This window comes from Egretta garzetta, unplaced genomic scaffold (genome assembly GCF_000687185.1).
Source record: "Egretta garzetta isolate BGI_Z169 unplaced genomic scaffold, ASM68718v1 scaffold425, whole genome shotgun sequence".
Taxonomy (NCBI): domain Eukaryota; kingdom Metazoa; phylum Chordata; class Aves; order Pelecaniformes; family Ardeidae; genus Egretta; species Egretta garzetta.
The window spans coordinates 986,416-1,011,087 of record NW_009259796.1 but is presented as its reverse complement, the minus strand read 5'-3'; the positions used below and the strand labels follow the sequence as shown (position 1 = coordinate 1,011,087).

The 24,672-nt window shown below is 35.6% G+C and overlaps 1 protein-coding gene across 1 annotated transcript in view; it reads left to right on the top strand.

Moving 5' to 3' along the window:
* The window catches only part of DNER (delta/notch like EGF repeat containing), an 80,709-nt gene that overhangs the window by 5,555 nt on the left and 50,482 nt on the right, over window positions 1–24,672 (top strand). The window contains exons 3-5 of the mRNA XM_035895213.1: window positions 6,777–6,871; window positions 9,298–9,464; window positions 23,644–23,789. Coding sequence (XP_035751106.1) covers window positions 6,777–6,871; window positions 9,298–9,464; window positions 23,644–23,789 — 408 coding nt within the window. The remainder of the gene's footprint in view (window positions 1–6,776; window positions 6,872–9,297; window positions 9,465–23,643; window positions 23,790–24,672) is intronic.

Sequence of the window (24,672 nt, the reverse complement as noted above, 5' to 3'; positions counted from 1 at the left end):
TGAAGTTCACACAAACCTTAGTTTAGTATGTTCCATTGCTAAAAGATGTTTAATGAATAGTCATAAATGTTAGCTTTCCTAAAATCAAAACTCTCATATCCCCTTTAAGGACAGAAACACCCTATAGAAAATTCTAGTGACTGCAATTATGTCAAGATACTGAAGCCCTGCTCGTCTGAATTAATATTGGTGGGTGGGCTTAGGACTTTTGGTTATCCAGTGCTGTCTTTAAAAAGTATCTGGATTCTTAACTACTCCTTCAGGAGTCATCCTGTCTTGAAGTCTTTGAGAGTCTGAGCAAAAAAACCCCAACCAAACCAAACCCACCTGATGTGTTTACTGCCTTTCAGTGTTTTGGTGTAGAAGTATCTATGGCTGACTTGACAGACTTTGGTTGAAGTTCGCATCCTTGCTTACTTTCCAGTGACCTAATGTCATATACTGTATATGAAGATTTGACTATGTAGAATTTTTGCTCAATGTCATGGTTTAACCCCAGCTGGCAACTAAGCACCACACAGCTGCTCGCTCACTCCCCCAACAATGGAATGGGGGAGAGAATCAGAAGAGTAAACATAAGAAAACTTGTGGGTTGAGATAAAGACAGTTTTAATAGGGAAAGGAAAAGCCGCGCACGTGAGCAAAGCAAAGCAAGGAATTCATTCACTACTTCCCATGGGCAGGCACGTGTTCAGCCATCTCCAGGAAAGCAGGGCTCCATCATGTGTGAAGATTACTTGGGAAGACAGACGCCATCACTACAAACGTCCCCTCCTTTCTTCTTCTTCCCCCAGCTTATATACTGAGCATGATGTCATATGGTATGGAATAGCCCCTTGGCCAGTTTGGGTCAGCTGTCCTGGCTGTGTCCCCTCCCAGCTTTCTGTGCGCCTGGCAGAGCTGAGAGCTGAGAAGTCCTTGCCCAGTCTAAACACTACCCAGCAACAACTAAAACATCAGTGTGTTATCAACATTCTTCTAGTACTAGAACCAGGCATCTGGCTAATATGATTACCCAGGTAATCTATCTGAGAAAGTGTCATCATATAAGATAACCTACTATGCCTGCTGAAGCATCTGCCTCTTCGTGTAATGTTGGCATTGTTCACCCATGACAGTAACACATACCTCAAGGATTGCCATACATCAGAATGCACCGGATCCTCTTGGCAGTGTGACTGCTGACTCTATAAAGTGGCATTTGCTCAGATGGGCAAAGAAACACAAACTGCTAGTGATAGAATTCACTGGCTGGATATGCAGCCTTCCTTACATCAGACACCAGTGCTACAATAACTGGCAAGCCTTCTTCGTTTGATACTGTTTTTGGATGCAGTCTGTCAGTCTTCCTTTGGTGTTCTGCGGAGAGGCACTACTCCTACTCTAAACACTTTTGCTTTTCTCTCCCACTGGTGAGATATGTTAGAAGTAAGCCTTTATTTTCTTTCTGTTCTATTTTTCTTTTAAGCATTGTCCCATATGAAACTCAGGAGAGTAGAAACAAATACACTCATGTGGAGGTTTAGCTATGTGACACTAGATTTTCAGAAGCAGTAGTTTTTCCATGCTATGGGACAAGGGAGCTGCTTTTCTTTCTTTGATAATTTTGTTCTGTCTGAATGGGATTTCTGTGCCAGAAATGATCCTGGTTTATTGCTTGGCATCTTGACTACAAGAAGATAGTAACTGATCCCCCTTTTATGGTTCTATTATATTGCCTTTTATTTTCCTACTTCTTCGTTCTTAAATCTTTGCAGACAGCTGTTCAAGATCTTACAGTCAGGATCTAACCTGTTATTTCTCTCACGTATTATTTTTGCCTTACATAAGGAAGGCTGACAAACATGTTATATTAGAAAACAGGAGATATCTCCTGCCACCCTTAGAGGGTTGGAAAAGAAGAAATCTTGCAGGCCTTATCCTGCAGGATAAGTAGTTCTATGTTCAGAAAAGGCAAAATTGCATGTCACGAAACTTGTTTTATTGAATTGAAAGTTAATATGCAATCCTTTGGAAGAAGATTTGAAAGAGTTAGCATTTGCAAGAGCATTCCTCATAATGCTCATCATCATGGCAGTTTCTGTCCTACTGAAGAAATTAAAGGTTATCTTTCTCAATGACTATGCTAATTTTCATGGGAGACTACCCCAGAACAAGCCTTGCTTTTCTCAAAGAAATCATTTTCATACTCTTTCAATTAACATAATGTCTTTCCAAATATGTTTAAACTTTTAAGCACAGGGGTTTTTCTTTTAAGCACTGATCTTTTCTGTAAGGTGAGCTTGTATTAATCTCTTTTATTTTGTTCAAGAATGGTGTGTGGAAATGATGTGTGCATTTGGGTATTCTGTTTAATTCCAGACTAATTTGCCTCACTTTGCTTTGGTTGTAAGACTGTGAAGATTTCTTTGTTGTCCTATGAGGAGGTAAAAACATGAGAATGCCTTTTTGAGATGGAAAGACAAGAGATTAACCAAAGAGAACCTTCACAGCTAGCACAGGAGGAAAGCACCAATTAAAAATACACAGGTGTCTTTGTGCTCACATGAGTGTGCACAAACATTTGCACATACTTGTTTGTGTAACCTTTGGAGATACTTTCAAACTGAAGCACTCTTGTATGTTGGAGTGGGGTTTTGTGAAAGCTGTGATGGTCACTGAAGTTACAGTGATAATTTGCAGGAAAGACTTAGTAGGCAACTGGCTCATGGGGTGAATTTTTACTCACAGAATCACAGTGTAGGTGAGGTTGGAAGGGACCTCTGGAGATGGTCTGGTCCAACCCCATTGCTCAAAGCAGGGTCAGCTAGAGCAGGTTGTTCAGAACTGTGTTCAGTTGAGTCTTAAATACCTCCAAGGATGGAGAATCCACAAGACACTTGGGCAGCCTCTTCCAGTGTTTAGAAGTATCTGTTAGTTTTCAGAAATAGTCATTAATATCTTGCTAACAGGGTAGTGAGGAATTGCTAAGGCTAACATGCCATTCCACTCACAGACCACTTTTAAGTTTGAGGAAAGCGTGGCATGTTTTGCAAGAAGTAAAAGCCTTCTGCCATTCTTTAAACTTAGGGGGTTGACATACAAAAGAAATGCAAACATATATCACGGTAGCAGAATGGCTGTATTTTGCACTGTTCAGGATTAGTCTGCCTGTGTTGATATGGCCTTGTAGAATTACAAATGTCTGGTCAGCTTTCCAAGAAACGTGCTATGAAACTTCATATACAGCAAATATCTTCAGAGAACTACTTTCAGTACTGAGAGGCTGTGTATATGTATTCTAGCATAAACATAGGCTTAGAGTCTGTATGTTACTTTTCCTAGCCTCATTGTATTAAAGGTGAGGACACTTAATTTATCAGAGTAGTAGAGGCACTCATAAAAATACTGCCTTGGAATTTACATACGTATTTCAGCACTTGTTGAATTAAGTGTATATCTCATTATTCTGGTTGGTGTGTACGGCAGGAGAGTATCTCTACAATACACACTATTTAATTTTTTCAGAAAAGTTGTAATATGGGGAACAGTCTGTTGCTCTCTTCTTAGGTACCACACTTAATTTCCTTACCCATCTCATCTCTACTACTGCTATGGCCTGGTAAGATAAACTTCTAGCCAAATCACTGCTGTCTTGTTAAGGTCCAGGTAGAGATTGTAAGAATAGGTACTCTTCTGGAAATTTCACTCTTTCTCAAATGATGCTGCTATTTTACCCATGTAAAGGCTTGGAAAGTTAATATTGTTAAAACATTTGAAGAGAAATATATTTTTTTGTATATGATGTTCTCTTTTAAAAAAAACAAGAACATGATTTAGATGCACATTTATGGAACATGTATGTAAAGAGGAATCCTGTATCTTGTAACAGCAATTTGATATTTAAGTGTTTTAAACTCTAAGTAATATATTGAAGAGCAGCTCTTCTGTGCTGATGATGTAGGAGCTTATCTTTGTAAGCAGCTCCTAAACATACTTCAGGCTCTGGCAGGTGCATGAAGATTTTGTTCTCTTTGACTATTTTTTAAAGTAGCTGCATCATTTGTGTTGCGTCTGTACGTCGGTTCCCCAAGGAGCTTCCTTGCTGGCTTAAAGGTTCCATACTATTGAATGCTTCAGGGGGATTTTGGAAGATTATTGCGGTTATATGTAATGTTTTTTTAAGATTGTCTTTAAATTACTTTGGATGGTCTGTCTGTATTTTTTACTTTAACCATCTTGCTTCTTAAATTTTAAAGAGGAATTAAGATAGGAATGCTCTTTATTTTACCTTCTGAAAATCATTTAAGTATATTTTCCAGTGAGTTCTGTTTTAAATGTCTCCTACCAGTTCTACCAGCTTTTTTTTTTTATTTGAGAGTGAGACTTCTAGGTTGTTTTGTTTCTTATTGTAATGTATTGGTCGTCTTTGCCCTCATTGTTCAATCTTTCAGTTTTCCAGAGCACTGTTAAGACAAGAAAGAGACATATGTAAAAATCTTCATACAAATTTTGCACAGCTGCGGAAAAACTGTGTAATTTGTTCCCTAATTCAGGTATCAAAGGTGTAATTTTTGTCTCCATAGAATTTGTTTGAAACGGTATACTGCTGGAACCATTTTTTTGTTCCTTATGAGAGCTGCTGCTTCTTCCTGTGTTTTTTGTCTGATCCAAGTACCAGATTTTTTAATATATATAAAAACCCAAAATAATTTCAGCTGATTTTACCTGGGTTTAGTGTCCTACTGGTTTAGATGATTATTTTATCAGATTCATAAAGCATGAAGTCAGGGCCAATTACAAATGGAGTTCCTAGACAGAGAAAGACATCAAACATTACAGATCTCTCAATAGAAGAGTCAAAATCCTGCATTTTGCCTTTCACTCTTCTGATTACTATTGGAATATTTTCTATGTGTGCTTTTCATGCTGAGTAATCCTTAATTCTGGTGTGTTTGCAAACCAAAGTCTCTTTGGCTTGTTTTTTCCATTTTGACAAGGTTAAATCTCAGCTCTTGTTATGCAACCACTTTGCTCAGCTCTTGCTTCTTTAATTTTTGGTTGTTTTTCGTTCTAGTTTCAGAGATATCAATACCCTTTTCTTTACAATCTTCTAATATTGAATAGTGAGGTAAATGAAATCCTTAAATTACATTTTCCCCCTTGTGTTGCAAGGTAATAAATGCATGAAATTGTAAAACTATATAAATACTTTAAAAGCGAGTGTATTTTTAGATGTATTATAACACTGTGTGAGAATAGAGATGTTGATATCTTTTTTTTTTTTTCCTTTGTTCCAGTAGGCATATAGATTCTCAAAGAAAATCAAAGTTTAAACGTTGGCCAATATAAAAAGAAGAGTGTTAGCCAAACTAATTTTGGATTCATAGTGTTTTGAATGTCAGCTCCATAATTTTGACTTCTAAGATCAAAAAATTTTAATGGATATATTATCTTCTTTTAAAATCTATTTGAACAAATACATTAAAATTGCATCTCACTTTATTTTCATAAACTACATGTATTATTATATGTGCCAGAGAATTCAACAATGAATCAAGTAATCTAGACATTTTTGGGAAATGTGAATACTGGGTATTTGTCTTGCCTCAGTCAAAATCAACTCTGAATCTATTAAAAATTATTATTTCCATCATATTCTGAACTTCAGTTGTTCATGTTTTCACAGGTGTTTCATAGTAATGTTTAAAATATTAATTTGAATTTTACTTAAATTCACAAATTAGATTCCAGCTTTTTCTTTGATGGATGATTAATTCACGGAAGTGTGTCAGGTTGCATTTTCACTTTGCCAGTAAGATTGATGTAAAAAGGTTGCACACATACTCGAGATGACTGAAGAAATAACATTGCAAAATCTGCCTAGCAATTTGAAGATGAAACTGACTGATTTTTTTTTTTTTTTTTACAGTGAGGTATTTTATAGGTAAGCTGATGAAGATATCAGAGAACTACTTCATTAAAACTACTGATATTAATATAGGTGATAGACTCAATTACGCTACATAAAATATTACTTATTTGAAATAAAGGTATCATTGGAAACATTCATGGTTTTCAAACTTTATGAAATTAGAAATTACTACTTTACACGATATGAATAATTAAGGAGTCTGTCTGTGATTCCTCTGTGTTGTATGGCATCCTGTGTGGTATCTTGATCTAGTTAATACAGTAACTGATTTTAATGCCTACTAGGCATCACAGATTTGGCAAATACATCCTTTCACTCCCAACTGTGCTCATAATTTTTTTCCATCTGAAAGCACTGTTTGTCTAAGCAAGTTTTACTTGGAAAGAATAGTAATGGGCAAATGGGAGAGTATTTTTTTAAAGTAATCTGTGTTTGGAAAAAAGCATATCTCAAAATAGTAGAAAGACAATATCAGTATTTGCTATTATACATCCTCCAAGATTGCATAAATTAATGATACAATATTTCTTGGATGTGGCAAATGTTAGAGCTTTATTTATTATTTTGAAAGACCAGAAGCCTATTCATCTTTCTCTAAATATGATCACTTTTGAAGGAAGATTTTTTTTATAAGTTCACACTTATGTGCAGGAAGTTTTGTTAAAACAAAACCCTAAAATGATGGTTATGTGAATTTTCAGAACATTTGTTGATAGCAGAAATGTTTTGGTGAATGTTTTGGTCCATCCTGATGATTTTTAAAGGATGACTGCTGGACTATAAGCGGTATTTAAAAAAAAAAATTGTTTTCTTTGGTCAGATTTTCTGTTTTAGTATTAAATAAAACTATTCTTATTTTCAGATAACCCCAGATGTGGCTTGTGGAAATGCCAGTTCCAATACCTCTGCTGGAGGCCGGCTTATCTCTTTTGAAGTTCCACAGAATACATCAATAAAGTAAGAGTATACGTCATATATGATGAACTATAAAAATGCTTTTATTTTAATTTGCCTAGATATTTTAGACAACAGTTGTTCAGGTAGGCAGATTTGTCAAATGGCTAAAAGTGTATGAAAGAACTTCAGACAGACTTCAGGCATCTAGCAGTGCCACGACAGCTTTTTGCTTGGTATGATTTTTCCCACATATTTAATGTTTTAGAAGATGTAAGCATGTAAACTGTCTCTGGGCTATCAGAATGCATTAGAAATCAGGGCAGATGTGTTGAAGGTGTCAGTTTGGAGAAGGTAGGATGTTTTCTTTCTCTTTCATGCAGTGAACACCTCCCCCCCCTTTAATCTCAAGATGCACTTGCAGGTAGAATAAATGCATGTATTTGATTTGACTATATAAGTGCATGCATTTGTATTTGATTTCTGGATTATTGCTGTGGGTGTCATCATCAGCTGTGAAATCTTTGTGTATGTCCTACAAACCACATTTCTCAAAAATTTGAATTTATTCTGTGTTATTCACTTTTCAAACTCAGGCTTTTTCGATCAAATACTTGCTTTGTTACTTTCAATTAACAGAACCTGACTTCCTAGAAAGATCTGATTATGTCAGCTGGGATAAGGCATTTTTTTTATTGGAAATCTTATTTCAAATAAAAATCTGCCAGCGTAGTTCTCTGGCTCACAGCTTTACTGCAATTTTAGACGTAGATTTTCCCGAAATAGCCTACTTTTCTCATACTGTCATCTTATCTTTCAGAATCCCAGCTTTCAGTTAAAAAAGGCCATGCTCGCAGGAAAAAAACCCAAACTGATGCAAGCAGACAAGCTGCAGACAGTTTGGAGCACTAACTGTTAAACGTGGGAGCTGTCCTACTCTTCCCACGGGAATTTGAATCGTGCTCATTCATGAGTGTTAAGCCCAAGTCAGAAAGAGATCTGTGAGTGTGGATGATCTGGCTGGCTGGAATCTGTAAGCAAACAAGTGTCTTTTCTTGAAATCAGGAATAAGCTGGCATTTGTGGATTCTACAGCTGTATGTAAGACCTTTGATGGAGGAGCCCCATTTTAAAGGAGGTTGCAGAGTACACAGTCATCTTTGGTCATTTTTTACACTATGTATCTTTAGTAGTGTTTTATATATGGGTAGATCAATGCAGGTCAATATCTTTATTTCATTGTATTTCCTGTGTTAAAGGCCCAAGTAACATCTCTGGTTCAATGGCTATCTATGAAAAGAAAATAATGGCAGTTTAATAATTTTATTTTGTTTTGATTGTAAAGTGTGACCTAAACTGTGGAACTAGTTGCTATCCTGTTCTAAAAGTGAGATGTTCAGCTTTGGGGATAGCAATGGGGGTTGCTCTTAAACAGGACCCAAAATACTATCCAAAATTTGCTGCTTATGATGTCTAGTTGCAACATTTTTTCAACTTGTGTCAAACACGATTACAAAACTTTACATTTTTTGTTTTGAACTCAGATAAGTGACAGGGGAGAAACTGCTTTGTGTTTTTAGCAGGATTGAAACAATTTCAGTACAGGAAGTTGTGGAACAGAACTTCGTCTCTGAGTATTTGTAGGCCTGTTTTCAGCAGGGAGAGAATTATCAGTTTTCAGCAGTTGTGTTTGAATTTTTGAATGATTGTTCAAACTCATTTGGGATTCCTTCAGAGGAAATTAATGCAAATTTTTGGGAACTTGCCAGAAACATGACAGGTTTTTATTTTTTCTTTGTGGAGGTAAGTAGGGAAAAATGCACCCTGAGAGGAAAGACACTGCCATAGATACAGTGCTCCCTAGCGGAGCCAACAGTATATATGCAGTTGTAGATATTACTTTATCCAATCTGTCAATATTCAGGAAGGCACAGTGGACTCAGTGACCTTGGGAGCATTATGCGACTCATTTGATTTACAAGAATAAACTGTTCTGAATCTTCGATCTAGTATGTCAAACAAATGAGGATCTCTACCAGGATCTGTCTCCCCATATTGAACAAACATTGAATATTCTTCAGTAAACAAGAGGGCTGGATGTACTTCAGCTGCAGAAAGTGTTGGTGTTGTAGATATAGAACAGAGGTACTATTCAAACAGGCATAAATACAAAGACTGAATAAGAATGCTTTACTACTATAATGTTTATGTAAAACTCATCTTGGGCACTAAGATGGTGTCCTTCAGGTATTAGAAATTGAGACTCTGTATGATTATATCTGCTATTACATATACCATTATGCAAATAGTACTGTTGAAGCATTTTTTATTTTTGTGGACATACTAAAAACCTTCAGGCCTTTTCCTGATTCCACACTTGCTACATTTAAGTTTTCCTTCTTTGTTGATAAGCTTTGGTTCTGCAGTGATGTACTTCCCAATAACACCAGTTTCTGTTGATGTAAATATTCTTATCATTTCTTTTCTTAGAATAAGGCAAGATGCTACTGCTTCTCTTATCCTACTGTGGAAGGTCACAACCACTGGATTTAAACAGTGTTCACTTATTGATGGCAGAAGTGTCACTCTTCTCCAGGCACTGGGTGGACTTGTTCTTTCTGAAGAAATACTTGCATTAGGAAACAACTACTTTATTGGTGAGTAACATGCTGACTTTCTGTTTATCATCTCTAGGTGACAGCCAATGGTTTACCCAAAATTTAGAGAAACAACAAGGTAATTCCCTTAAATTAAGTGCTGGTGAAAGATCCAGGTGTGATATGGGGACCATGTTTTAGACATTGGTTCATTTAAAGCAGACAAGAGGTACACTAAATTCTTACACAGGTGGAATCATTCAGTTTAAAATCTAGGTGGTGATTTTTGCCCAGTACCTTTAGATGATGCAAGGTATTTTATATGTTCTGTTTTAATCAACTGTAAAGCTTTCGGTAAATTCTGCAGTAAAGAACTCTGAATGTTTGAGGTGTTCCTTTGTCACATATTGTATCATGGGATACTTTGTAAAGAAGCTGAAGTCTGTGCACAATAAACTTGAAAAAATATATTAAAATATAATAGGAAATCTGATTGTCTAACAGTGTTTACTTGCACTACTTTTTCTCTTCTAGTTTTGTCTCTGTGAATACGAAACCTTAGAAATACACTGTATGTTTCATTGGACAATTAAATGTTAAGCATCTTTGTGGAAGCGGTGTAATGAAAACAGGCTGATATGTTATTTTTAAGTGTCTAGGAAATAGGAAATAATGCTGATTTAATGCAGTGTTTATGCATAGACACAATGGACTTAATTAAATTGAGCTTTCTGGGCAGATGGTTTATTATACCAGTGACATGAAACCAAAGTCATTGTAATAAGAGCATTTATTGTAATCTGCTTGGAATGCTATATATCTTATAATGAAGTATAAGCTGCCACAATTTGTTATTCAGCAACTTATCACGCTAATAAATGTAAAACTAAAAGCATTCTGATGCAGAATCATTGTGCCAGTTTCTAAGTGTGAGATAATACAGGAAAAAACCCAAATGCAGTAGTAGTGCCATGTTCTCTCCTTTTTGAGCTGTCACTTAGCAAAGATATTGCTTGAAGGTTGTTAGTATAATCAGTTAATTACTATCAGCAGTGGTTTCTTTTAGTGAGATTTATTATCTTCAAATAATTTTCCAGTTCCTTATATTTTCTTTATTATTTACTTCCTTCCCAGATACTTGGCTTCAGCTTTTTTCTTTTAATCTAGTTTTTCATTTAATTTATCAGAGTTAAAACTCTCCTCATGTGTCTTCCTTGGGAATAAATTTTTGCATTTGCCTTGTGGTAGTTAATGTATGATAAAAGTAAGTAAAAAATGCTGAAGACAGGATAATTTCTAACTTCTATGCACTCATGAAAGTACTTAAAGGCATAGCTTGGTCTAGAAGTTCCCAAGTAACGGGCCCAAGCTGCTCTGTGAAGGCTCCACTTGACTGTACATGTCGTACAGCATAGGGTATTAATTTAGATAGCTAAAATCACTATTGTCTTACTCTTTCTTAGTTTGTCTGGTGTTACTTGTATCTCTGTAGCTGTCTGTCTGTAACTTTTTACTCTGTCATTTTTACTTTGAATTTTTTACTGTGTGCTAGGTAACATGAGGTGAAAATATGCCTTTTCCTTGATGAATGTAAAACAAGGTTTAGCTCATAAAAGTTGTGCTAATGATCTTGCTTATTTCATGCAGTTTAAGTTTTCTGAGACCTCTTATTTTATACTTCCATCTGGTTTTTGATACTTTCTTTGGTCTGTCATCTTAATTTCCTGATAATGAAATTCTTTGTAAAATTTTCCAGTTGTTGTAGTGTAATTTGATTTATGTAAAGAACATGAATCATAAATGCATATGCATGGAGCAGCAGGGAGACTCCAATAATACAGTGATACATTCATGAATAGAAATATTTGTGTGCTTATTAAGCGCAGATATAGTGCATTTGAATTTTTATAAATCCTATCTGTTTTAGAAAATGGATGGATTATTTGTAGTGCTTTTTATAGAAAATGAATATGAAATATTCCCTCTGCATACCTTTTAGTCCTGAGGCGTTGCAACTCTATACTATGATATAATCAAATAATGAGATAACTCAGCCATTTTCTGGAGTAAATTATTTTATGTGGCCTTAATTTAGTTATAGTTTTTCCAAAAATAATTTTATTTTTAAAATACTTGAGCAGAAAAAGGGTGAAATACTAAAGGAATAGGGAGACAGAAACATGAAATTGTTAGTTTAAAAGCATTTAGGACCTGTCAGCATTTATTGTAAGAGAAAACAGAGTAGCCTCTGGATTTTCTTCTCAACTGTATGGAAGTATTCTGCTTGCTTTCCATCATCAGTTCTCATCCAATAAAGTTTAAGTCTTGGGTGTATAAAAAGGAACTCAGTCATTTGGTGTGAAAAATGCTGAATTTTATCTGAACTCAACCGAAATCCATAATTCAGCTAAGGTTTATGTAAAAATAATTAAATCTTTACTTCAGATTTGACCCAACTGTATGGAAATGGACTGTTAATCTGGCACACCTCACTTAAGTTTTTAGTTTTCAATAAGATCAGATGAATAAAGTTTTTCTTATAGACAACTTCCCATATGTTTCCTGATATACATGAGAAACATTCTGAAGTACAAAAAAATTAAATTTTATATAAAAAAGCAATACTGTATCATGTGCTTTTATTGATGATATTTAAGCTGGAACAATCATGAGGCCGCAAGGTACCGTAGGATGCTGTAAGCTTAGAATCATACGGTAAGGCTGTGGCCCGTGCCAGTCGATATATTTACTTTATTTAATTTCCTCCTTCTTCCCCCACTCTTTTTCTTTATTCAAATGAGTTTTTAAAGGATTAATCTCTTAATTGGTGAATTCTAATTAGAACTATAAAAGAAAAATGGGGAAGATCTAAGTGGTTTTGTTTTTTTTTTTTCTTGTGTTGTCTTTTGGTCTGCGCCTTATTTGAGTCACTTCTCTTACCTCCAAGTTTTGTTACTCAGCAAGGTACTTTAATTACCTCTTGCAAATCTTACTGAATAAGATGGTTATGTCAAAGATAAAACATTTAGGGAAATAATTATGTTTTGTGTTACCTCATGGTGACACAAGTTTAAAGTTGTTTAGACAAAGATTGAAAAGACTCAAAAGTCAGCAGTAATGTACTGATTTGCTGAACACGTGATTCAAGGCACAATGTCTAGAGGTTGGAACGAATGCTATCTCTCAGATCTAAAAGTAGACACCTTGACCATAGTGCTGCTTACCCCAGAGACAGTACCTGCACTGTATGAGGATGAAGGGTTTGAGGGAAGGAGAAGAAAAGAACAAATAAGAGGAGTCTGTTTTCTATAATGTGATTTATAAAATGGCTGCTGCATCTGCAGTCTTTTGCGGTGCAGAAAAAGGGTTATGATGCTGGGATTATGCAGCATGATCATGTTGTTAAATTGCGACATCTACCCCATTAAAATAAGCCCCATAAGATGAGAAAGAATACTAACTTGAAGACTGGCTTGTACCTTCTGTAACACATTCTTACCATGACTGCTTTGCTTAGAGTATTTTTAATGACTTTGTCTGTAAGATTTGATACTACACATGTGCCAGTCTTCTAAAATAATTTATTATGTTTTATTAGAAAGTATACTTATTAGCCAATGGGAAAACAGGCCAATGTGGTTCAGGTTTTGAAGTGAAAAAGCCCCTGAAAGTACTGATTTTCTCAGTAGGTTAGGAGTAGGATGAAGCATACAACCTATCCCAAGGTGCTGGTGGCTTTTAATGCCAAGTTACTACCAGACAAAGGTAATCACTAGATGGTTGATCTGTAGTACAAGCCAGGTGAGCTGTTTGCAAAAAATTATTTGTTTGATGCCAAGAGAATTTCAAAAGTTTGTGCCAAAATTGAGGACTCAAAAAAAAAAAAAAAAAAAAAAAAAAAAGCTTTTTTTTGAGGGCATTTCTGAATAGCAGATGGTTTTAATATTTATGCAGAGAAATATCTATTCTGTGGAGTGCTATGGGTGTATACTTAGATTTGCCAAAGAGATAATTGGGAAGTGAAGGAGGAGATAATAATATTTTTAAATAAGAGATAGCAATAAAGGGATCAACATTTAAAACATTAATTCATGGAAAGTTTGCCTTTTACTTCAGTAGAGTTATAGCTTCACACGATTTGTCCCAATGTTCTTTGAAGTTAATGAGTGACTCTTGTATAAACTATTTATCGTATTTATAAAATGTCTCATCACTATTTGTTTTAATTCAGGATCTTCATATCTTCATGCTGTCAGTAGTAGTACTAGTATATTTAAAAATGAGTAACTGTAAAACTTTACCTTGTTATAGTCACACACCTATTCTTTATTGAGGTATGTCTTGAAAAATTGAAATCACATGAAATACATTTTTACAAGTACGAAAAAATGAGATGAGTACCCTGATGCAATGTCAGTTTGTGCATGAGTCTTTCAGACTGAAATTCTCATGAATGTTAATAGGTTACAGCTAAGGATCTCTGTGGAGAGTTGAAAGAGCTGCTTGTTATGTGCTGGGGGGAAATCTAATCCACCCAACATTGTGCACTTCTGACCTTCAGTGAATAATATACTGGATTTGGAAACATGTACAGGAACATGTATATCTTCTTCTATACAACTTTGCATAAGATTTACGAAATTGATTAAATATCTTTCTTGAGAAAATAATGCATTAACATTTTCCGTTAGAAAATAAAAAAGGCCTTGCTGAAGGACTTTGAAGGACATTTTCAGCTTGTATGGCAATTCTCTCAAAAGTCTTCTATGATTTGTTGCATGCATCTTTTTTATTGAAACTTGCAATCACATTCGGATTGAAAACTGGAACATTTATTTTGAAAACAGTCTGCTATCGAAATAGTGAAAAAACCAAATCCAACGCATAATAAAAGCATTAAAATACTATTTTTTGGAATACTCATATTTTAGAAGTTTTACAGTGGCTTGGATACCATCCGTTTTTTCACGAGTCAGTTAATTTACTCTGGCACTAAATTAATATACCTGTTCACTAAGGCAACAATTCTGTGCTTCTGACTCATATACCTGTGCATGTGAGACTTACTGTCAGTTGTAATTCCTCATGGTTTCCAGTTTACTTGGTAAACTAGTATAAGTATACTTATACTGGTGTACAGTTAGCAAATTATACTTAACAGTCCAATTCCGCTAGTAATCAAAGCCACCATAGCTTTTTTGTTGTTGCTGTTGTATGAATTTGGAAATTGCTAATAAAACTGCATATTTTATAATTATCACTTCAGTTTTAAGAAGTGTTTCTTTTGAGATTTTGGGCGTAATGTAGAGCATGGAGTCCGCAGTACTGACTGTGTGCATGCAATCTATTTCCTTCCTTTCTCCCAACAATGTAAAAAAAATGCAATTATGTTTTCAGGTCTTCATCACGGTTATTAGGATATTAACTTGTTGACAAAACCTGCTTCTCATCAGCTTCCATGATAAAATATTGGAAAAATTGTTTTTCTGCCTTGGTGTGTCCACTGCTGAGCTGCAATGGTAGGAAATGTTTCAGAAAAACAGTAAACCAGACAGTTGGGCATTAGTATTTTGCCTCCACTTCCCCATAGGTAACATGATAGAAAATTTTTTATATCTATAGTTGTTAAAAAATGCTCATAAATAGCTTGAAATTGTTTGCTTTTTTACTTTGTGCTTTATTTAGCACTTCCATGATGCAGCTTAAAAAGCAGCTTACATGAGATATTGCTACATTAGTTTTTTAGTTTACTGTCCGCTTATAAAATGAGAGGAAGAGATTTATAAGCAAAATTGCTATTTCTCAGATAAGACCTTACCAATAATAAGGCAGAAGGTTTAACATTTAACATGAATGAATATTTTTATCTGAATAGAAAATACATCTCCCAGCACAATCTTTAAATTATAATGGTTATTTTCATCACAGCAAAGAAGAACTGATGTAGACCAGGTGCGTAATCTGGTTTTCTCCAAGATGCCCAGCCTTTTAGATCAATGCAATTTAACTAACCGGTTTAAACTATACAGTATTTCAAAAGTGTTCCCTTAAATAAAATTGGTAGCTGTACAAACTCACTTGAAAATGGATCCTGTAGCATCTTTACGGTGAGATGAAGAATACTGACCCTATTCAAATGCCAGCACCTGTAAGGCAGCTTGCTTGAATTCCGCAAAACTTTTTGAAGTTTTGCTTAAAAAGGAAAATTAATGCTTGGCTCCTCAAGCACAGGAGACCTGTTGCATTTTAAAAAGTGTGTGAACCATGTGTATATATGTACAGAAAGGGTAATATTTTCCTATCCAAAATGCTGTCCTGTCTTTATAATGCAACCAAGTATTTTCTGTAATAACTCTGCCCTGAGCAGTTATTTGCTCTCTTGATGCTCTTTGGGTTATTTAATAAATCTCCTTGCAACATCTCATGATACATTAAGAAGTTGTCACCACTAATGTGACTGCAGGTATATTGAATAGTCAAAATTAAACTTACTCTGCAAAATACTGCATTAATAAATAATCTAGAGAGATTTTGAAACAAGTTGGTCTGATTTTCTAGTTTTTTTTTATCTGGCTATAGAATTTCAGATTAGGAGGCAAGTTGTAGCTGTGTCTTTTGGATGTCATGTTTTGCGTTGTTACATGTCTTTTAAAATACGCACGTATTGCCATCAGAAGAAAGCAGTTTGTTGCATGTTGAAATTGTTTTTACTTAAGCAAAAATGAAATAGGACAATTTTATTTCATAATAGATGTGTGAATTGAATTCACTGAAAGCTATGTAATCAAGTTACTCTAGCTTTAACAAGTTACTGTGTGTCAGTTGAGCATCTGTGCGAGTTCCTAGCCCATGGCATATGTGCAGTCATTTGACTTAACTCTCTTTCACTCTGGGCTAAATTAAATCACATTGCCTTGCACATGCTGCAGTTGGAATGTTTGCGCAGTTCTGCTGCTCAGCCAATGTGCAGTAACGTGTGTGTGTGACTATTTAGTTACTGTTGTGCATGTCAACCTTGCTGGTGGGCGAATTTGGTGACAACTGCTCCAGTTAGTGGGGTTTTCATTTTTATGTGTGCAATTTGCCTGGAAGGGCCCTGTTGTAGGCAGTATTGAGGATTGTGCTCAACTGTGAACATTTTGCTGGGGTTCTGGGCATAAGAGCTAACCTTGCAGAAAATGGCCTTTTGATAAACAATAGCAGCAGCAGAAGTGCGAACAGCATAAAAAGTTCAATGAAGTGTTAATTTCAATGACTTTTTAAAAAGATAGCCTCATAAGGCAAAAATGTAAGCATTCAGCTGAAATCCAAACCTTTCTGAAGAATGCTGTTAGGCTATATGAGAAAGGGTACCTTTATAAATAAATGACCCTGCCCTTCATGATCGAATTATGTGTACCTGGTCTCACATAGAAGTAGATGTAAGCGTTAGACTATTTACTTTTTTTATACATTGTATTAGGTAGCATCTAAATAATTTTTACTCTTTAGAATAGTCTTTAATTAATCATTCAAAATTAGTTTTTATTCACTGCTACTTCTAGCAAGTAACTGGGAAATTATTTTTCTAGTCTAGCTTTGGAAGTTCATCTGCTCAAATTTATAATGCTTGTTAAAAAATACCTTTTGTTTATTTTTAAGATTTCTCTTTCTTCAAAGATGACTTTTGTGATCAATTCACAGACAAGATATTTACATTCTCTTGATCACATGGTTGTTTGCACTCACATGTTGTGAGATCTTAGACAGACTGCTTAACCTGATCTGTAAAATAAGGATAGTCATGCATAATTTGAAAGAAAATGTGAGGCGTGTTTTAACAACGCTTGTAAAATGCTTTGAGATCTTCAGCTATTAGTGTAACATGCTGTACAGTGCATCTAAAAGTAGGGTAGCCACTCATGAGTTTTTAAGCTGAACCAGTCACTATAGATAAATCCTAGCTAACCTTGCCATCCAATGTACTGCAGCTCCCCATTATTGCAGTCCCAGCTACGTCATTTGTATTCCAGCACACTTAACTGCTTTTGTGAAGTGTGGTATCAGAGATTCTGGTGGTCTACATTTGTGCCCAGAATAGTTCACTGCCAGCTTGGTAGCATTGTGGAGATGCTGATAAAGCAGTACGTAACGGGGAAATTGTGATACCAGAAATTTAGTAGATTAGCTTTGTCACCCTTCGCTGGGCTTTCACCTTTATTTTGGACAGTAAGCAGAGTTCTTGAAGCCATGACAGAAGGTCACACTCTAAACTACTGTCACAGCTCCTTAATAAGCTGCATGCAAGTGGTTTCATAAATGTAAGCGTACTCTTGCTAGCTGACTATTTCATAATCCTGTCATGGGTTTTGGTCCCGTCAAGCTATTAAGTTGGGTGACTGTTTAGTAACAGTGAAATTCAGAAATTGCCATTTGTTATAGAGGAAATGTCATGGAACATGTGTTTGCGGGGTTTTGTATGCTACGTGAATCCAACTGGTTTGCTCAGTTCATGCGTATAGTTTTTAACTGTCAGTCCTGCAAGACTGAGCTCCCGCTTGAAAGCCAAGCTGCATGCTATTTCTTCCCAAATTTGTGGTAATAATTTTCTGATACACAAATTTTGCTTTCTGCTACAACTGTGTAACCCTATCATTGTCAGTCTGCCTCTCATAGCGTTGCAGAGATGTTACTGGGAGTGTAACTTGACCAACAGCACGTTTCTCTTTATCACAGTAATGGTGATTATGTCTGAGAAGAAAGTCTATGTTTGATTTTCAGAGCCCAGGATGAGTCTTCAGTGTTGGTAGTGAAGGAAGAAAGCATATTTATTTTTAAACTGTGATATCAATTTGGAGAAGAAAAAAAAAATGCAATGACAAGTTTTAAAGTAACTTAACAACAACAACAACAAAGTCTTTAAATTGTTGTTTCTTGTGAGTTTTTTAAAAATAAAGAATTTGAAACAGTTCTTGAACTGCTGGTTCTCACTAAGATCTATATACGCTTTCAAAAGCAGTATCTGACCAAAGCTTCTGTGACAAAGCACAGTAAGCATGCTGATCTATATAGAATTTAGGAGAGTTGTACCACTTATAAATAGTGCTATTTGTGGGCAAAATAGCAGTGTTGTTATTGCAGCTGTATTTTTGTATCCCCAGATGCTATGTTGCCTAGCAGTATCATTAGAGAATGATCTCAGATGTTTTGTACAAGTATCCTATGGTACTGATGTTGCAAAAGTACTGCATCAAAGACTGTGAATGTCATTGACTACCTGTTTCTCACTTCTTGTTTCTGCCTGTGTATGATAATCATCCGAAGGCAAACTAGGAAAGGATTTCTGACCCATTTTTTCAGCTTCAGTAGAACAGTATTTGTGTCAGAGCCCAGAAAGTACTGATAGGCCTTAATGATGCTGACCATTAGGGTCATGGAAAAGGTGATAAATGATTGTCTATTTGTAAATGAAAAGCATGCCTCTACTATTTCAACATGTAAAGGTAAATTTTCACAATCAAGTGTATCAGGATAACATCTTGTTATGCTTTTTCATTTCTTAGGTTTCTAAAATGAGTAGAACATGACTTCCATGAATGAGTGAAAGGGTTGAGCTCCCTTAGATTTGCTAGACGGATAACCACTATTTGAGATTGTAATATACAATGCCATAAGAGAGGGAAGTTGGTTTGTATAGTTAAACTCAATTTATTACTTCATGCTTAGATCCAAAAAGGCACTTAAGCATAGTGGTGATAGTATTGGCCCCTTCATATCTTGAATGTTAGCTATACGCTATGATGCATGGACAGTGTGAGTGTTATGGACACGAAATAATCTTTGGATAAAATTTGGACATAAAAAACTTTAGCAGAAGGGACTTGAATTCTAAGTCTTCCTTTGTCTTTTTTCTGGTGAGTACTGTAATCAAAATTTAGTTATCTTTTTTTTCCCTAGCTTCCTTTCTTTAAAGTATTCTTATGTCTGCAAAATTCAATGGCCACAAAAGAAAAGGTTGAGCATATTGACCACTCCTGTTTAGCTTGCTGGGTAACATTTTTTCCTGTGATGCAACAGATGGGGTCAAAAAGAAAATTCCTCTGGGATATTTTAGAATTTAGGTTAATTCTATAACTTTCCATTATCTGTGGATGAGCTAGCAGACATACTTATGTAGCTTCTATCCTGGACCACAGAGGCTTATCAACTGTGGTTCAGTATACACTGATAGCAGTCATATTGTTACTGGAAGCTGAAATCAGGTCTGGAAGTTTTATAGCTTCATCATTTTACTTCATGACATGAACTGAAGAGGTGATGCAGGCACACCCAATACCACTGCTTTGCTCCTGAAGTATTGGTGCTATCTGCTTTTCTTCCATTTGTATATATCCCAGTTTCCCATTTTCTAAATAATGAGTAACTGACTGTACTGTATACCAGGAATGAGGTGAACGAATGACATCACCTTATTCTGGGGCCGTTTTTTGTTTTCATACCCATTTTGACTTGCCAATGCCCTTAGTGCCGGGGCTATATACTGTGCAGGGAAGCTGTAGGCACTTAGTGTCTTTGAGAACTCCACTGCTTTGCAAAATGTTAAGTTGGCTACTGACCCCGAAAGCTTTTGGTGTGGGCAAGTGCTGAGAGAGGAAAAGAGAACAGATGGAAACTGATAGACATCCCACTGCTGTCTCATTTCCTTGGGAAACCAGGCTAAAAATAAGTTGAAAACTTGGGGACTGATGCTTCATTGTAAGTGAGTGCCCAAACTCCTTGGCAGTCATTCTCTCTCATCCAAGAAACCTGTAGGTGGACTCAAAGACCTATACTTTTGTGAATTAGAACTCTAATGTAGGGAACTATTACTGTATTTCTGCTGTAAAATTATAATCTATTGTTTCAACCATAGGTATATATGTTGGAATACATATATTCACTGTCTGGAATACATAGAAATACATTTGAGCCAATTGCAATAGGCAAGACTGTGTGTGTAATAGCATTGAGTGCATACTGAGAGTTATGATTTGTAGTTCAGTCTTACACCTTCCATTAGCATAATATACAGTAGGATGACGTTCTGAGTTGGTGGCCTCTTAGCTTCAGTCTTCCTTATTTTGGCAGTCCAGTATGGACCAGCTTGCTGACCTTAGTCTGCTGTGTATGGAAGGAAGGTATTGTTCAGAAATGGGGCTTGCGAAGGAAGCAAATCAATTTGTGTCATCTAGACAACCTGCAGTCAATGAATGTTTGAGTAGTGGTAATTTGAATGGCAAGATATAATCTTGCTGAAAGCATCTGGACACAGTGATCACACCTGTCACCTTTTATTTTGACTTTATTCCTTATTTTTTTGTTCTTAACTTCCTTGATGTGAGAGAGACAGGAGCATAGCTACTTCGTGCTCCTTAGGTGTAGGCAGGTGAAGCTAGCAGGGTGGAATGAGGTGTAGTGTGTTTTACCATGCGTACTGCCAATGAAATCATGCTGACATTTCTCAGACTATCAAATGTGTGTTCACAAAGCTTGAAAATGCCTCCCCTGCAATCTAAATGACTACTCACATCATGTAATGATTTATTAAGCTTTAAAATTGTTTCCGTAATATTACTGTAAATAGCTCAACCCTGAATTCTTCAGCTTAAAATGCTCTGATGTCGTTATGTTTTAACTAGTTTTAGAAAACCAGCAAGGTTAAACTGAACAAAAACCTTTTGATATAAACAGCTGTAATGTTTTCCTCCGGACCTTAGATGAAGAGAGCTGTAAACATGCTTCTGAAATGATTCTCCTACCTAGAAGTTAAAAATAGAACTTCAAACTCACTCTAGTTCAGCTGCTGTTATGGGAATTGGAAAATGAATTAATTGAAGTGCTATGACCTGAGTTAAGCAGAGTGTCATATTTAGATGATCAGACAAGCTTCTTCTAGCTTTAAAACCTAGAGATCTCAGAAAGTTGTATGCAGCTTCTGTGGAGTGCAAATAAATAGCCATGTTTTTATTTTTCTGGTCTTTGGAAATTAGATGAGATAATTAGAAATTACAGGAAAATATGTGGCATTCCAGTGAGAATAAGGGCGGTTTTTTCCAGTGGTTTGTCTAAGGGCTTTTGATACCAAAATAGTAACAAGATTGAAAGTACAAAGAAGTTTGATTTGATATTCCTTTAGGGAACTGTCCTGAAGGATATGTAACAATCTGCTTCAGACAAGCAAATGTGAACCCAAAGACATTTTCTAAATACCACATTCTTCTAAGCATTCACATATAATTGCACGACTGCCAGTGACAATTGCATTCAGTTGTTACAGGAAATAATTCTGGCTGCAGCTTTGAACAGATGGGTAAAAATGGGGTGTGTATTAAGGCCAGAATAAATTCACTCACTTTGAAGAGGTCAGCAGATTACAGTAATCTTTACTAGCCAAAACAGACCATTAGACATTTGGAACTATACCCAATATATATATTTTTTTTTAATCTGATCTTTTAGAATATTTAACTAACTTGTAGAGGCTATACTCAAGCCGATGACATCTGTATTGGACATGAGATTTTCCTGCTTTGAAGATACGGTTTAGGGACCATTGTTTCTAGCATAATCAACTAATTGTTCAAAGGATGCAGCATTTTAAAGGAAGTCTTCCATATGATTTTCTGTGGAATTTGTAGAATTAGTCATGCTTGACACTTTCATATGCAGAATGTAAGAAATGTTTAGCAGCTGTTCTGGAAAGAGAATTCACTTGAAGTTCAGTGTGTTTCATGGAACTTTGGTTTATTACTGCTCATTATAAACATTATCTTGCACTACTTTTTTTATACTTGACTAAATATTGTACTATCTTTGGTCTATAATGCAAGAAACTAGATTGCATCTTTGAAGTTCCCTTGAGGTTTAGGCTGTAAATGGATACTAGAATTTTAGAAAAAAAATCTGTCATACACTTCCTGCATCCATTTACAATAATTAATTTTTAAATTAAGTATATTTAGAATTAAAAAAACATTCCTTGTTACTTCAATTCTCTCTATTGATTTCTAAAGAAAAGTATAATCCTGCAATGGTTCTATGTCTAACTTTCCATACTGGTCCTACAAACAGTCTTAGACCCTTAAGTGTCTACCTACATTAAGGATAGTGAAGTCAAATTTAAGTTTGACAATTTATGGAAGGGTCTTTGGGCTTTTTTATGCATATATTCTGCATATAGTTTATACACTATACCAAGGCCATGCTTTTCATGTCACTGCACATTTATTCTGCCACAAGCTGTCAGAACAAACCAGCTAACTGATGCCATACATGGAAGGGCTGTAACCCCGGAGTCCAATCTCTGTGGTGGAACCGTGCAGTTTGTGTGCAAGTGAAATACAGGAGCATTCTGACACGAACTCTGACTTAATTGTCTATGTCATGGGCTGTGTACATGCCTCATTATATCTTTCCTGCTGTCCTTTATTTTCCAGGTTTATCTGTTAGAAATCTGGGTGGTAGGGATATCGTTGTGCTCCAGTGTGCTTTAATAGCTTCCAACCAATTATTTTTTTAGTTCCATGCAATTACAGGTGCAAGCCAGAGATTCATGAGTTTTCATCTTCCTTGTCAAATGTTTCCATTTTCAGGTCTTATTCATCTATACCTGGTATATCACTTTATAGAGTGATCAGATCAAATGTTCAATAATACTTTTATTGCAAATATACAAAGAAATGCTGTCAAGCTGTGTATGTCTCTTCTTGCAAACTTCATAAAAAATGCAGCCAAAGGGTTTGTCCGTCTGTTACCAGTGTAATGAGTTTTATGATCTGTATGCTTTTTAGCTCTGAAGTAGCTTTTTAGCTCTGAAGTAACTTTTAGAAATTCATGTAAACATTTTTCTCCACTGAATTTGATTTTCATATTCCTTGTCATTAAAAAAAACTTAAATGTATTTTTAATTGTCAAAAAGATAGCAGGCAAAAATATTTGATTATTAGAAACCTAAAAAATGATAAAATGTTAGAGCTCTGGATGTAGAGCTGGTTCACCAACCTGCCTTCCTTTCGTTAATCAATATAATGTGTTTGTTTCCAAACTATATTCTAATTTTTATTTACATGCATTAACTGTAGATAGGTGTGTGTGAAGTATGAGCAATGATGTTCTTAGCTGACAGTTTCTTTCAATTCAATTTTGTTTTTGTCTAGCAGTAGAGTGTTAATATGTATTAGCGTATTTCCTCATATAGTAATAATAATCTTATTTTTTTAAGGTTTTTTGAATGATTCAGTTACTAAATGCATTGTGGCTCTACGCTTGACTGTGATAGTGAAAGTCAGTACCTGCATGCCTGTGGGAAGCGATTCAGATTACTTCCAGTGTTCAGGAAAAGGAAAATGTATCACCAAACCAGATCAGGTAAGGTGAACTTACCAAGACCTTCCTGTAATGTGGAAATTCCATGATAATATAGATACAGGGGAAATTGTACTTGGTCTTCTGAGTGTGTGCATACCTTGCTGCTGTGTAACAGACTTCACAAGCTCACAGATGTTACTAAATAATAACAATGTATTATTTCCTATTCCTAAAAATCAAGCACTTAAAAGTAAGAAAATAACTCAAGCAAAGATTCATACCCTGCCTTGGCAATAAAAACAATTATTCAAATTAGGTATAAGCTAGTGCGTGCTGCGTCTTACTGTCACTATATAAGAATTTTTCTTTGTGAGATGAGGAGCACATAGTGAGTGCCTGGGATCCCCAATCTTCAGACCAGTGTATTCCATAAGTCTTCAGTCTTCTTTGGTTTTAATCTAGTACTTATCTCTCCATGTCTCAGTAAGTTGCTTGCTTAGAGATCACTGATCGCTGCAATGGAATTGCCTGAGCATAATCATGAGAAGAAACAGAATGGAGTAATTTGGTAATGTTTGTAAGATTTCCTGTACAGCTTTCTCCTTTACATGGTACGATGTTGAGAGATTACAACAGTGAGAGCAATTCCACTGGCCACTGTGAATTTTTTGTGTGATCTAGTAACATGAGAAAGTAAGAACTGAACATGTTAAATTTGCAGCCTGTATGCTGCTTTTACAAAACCAGGCTGTCCTTCTGTGCATGAGATCCTGTATTCTCTGTTACCTTCTATACGTGTTGATTTTATTTCATGGATTAAAAGTAATTTACAGCACAAATATGCACAGTTAATCTTTGGTTTTATTAATATTCATTTGGGAGATAAAAACAGTAGTAACTGTTGAGTAAATATTAACAGCTGTGAGCCTGTTGTGAGCACAGA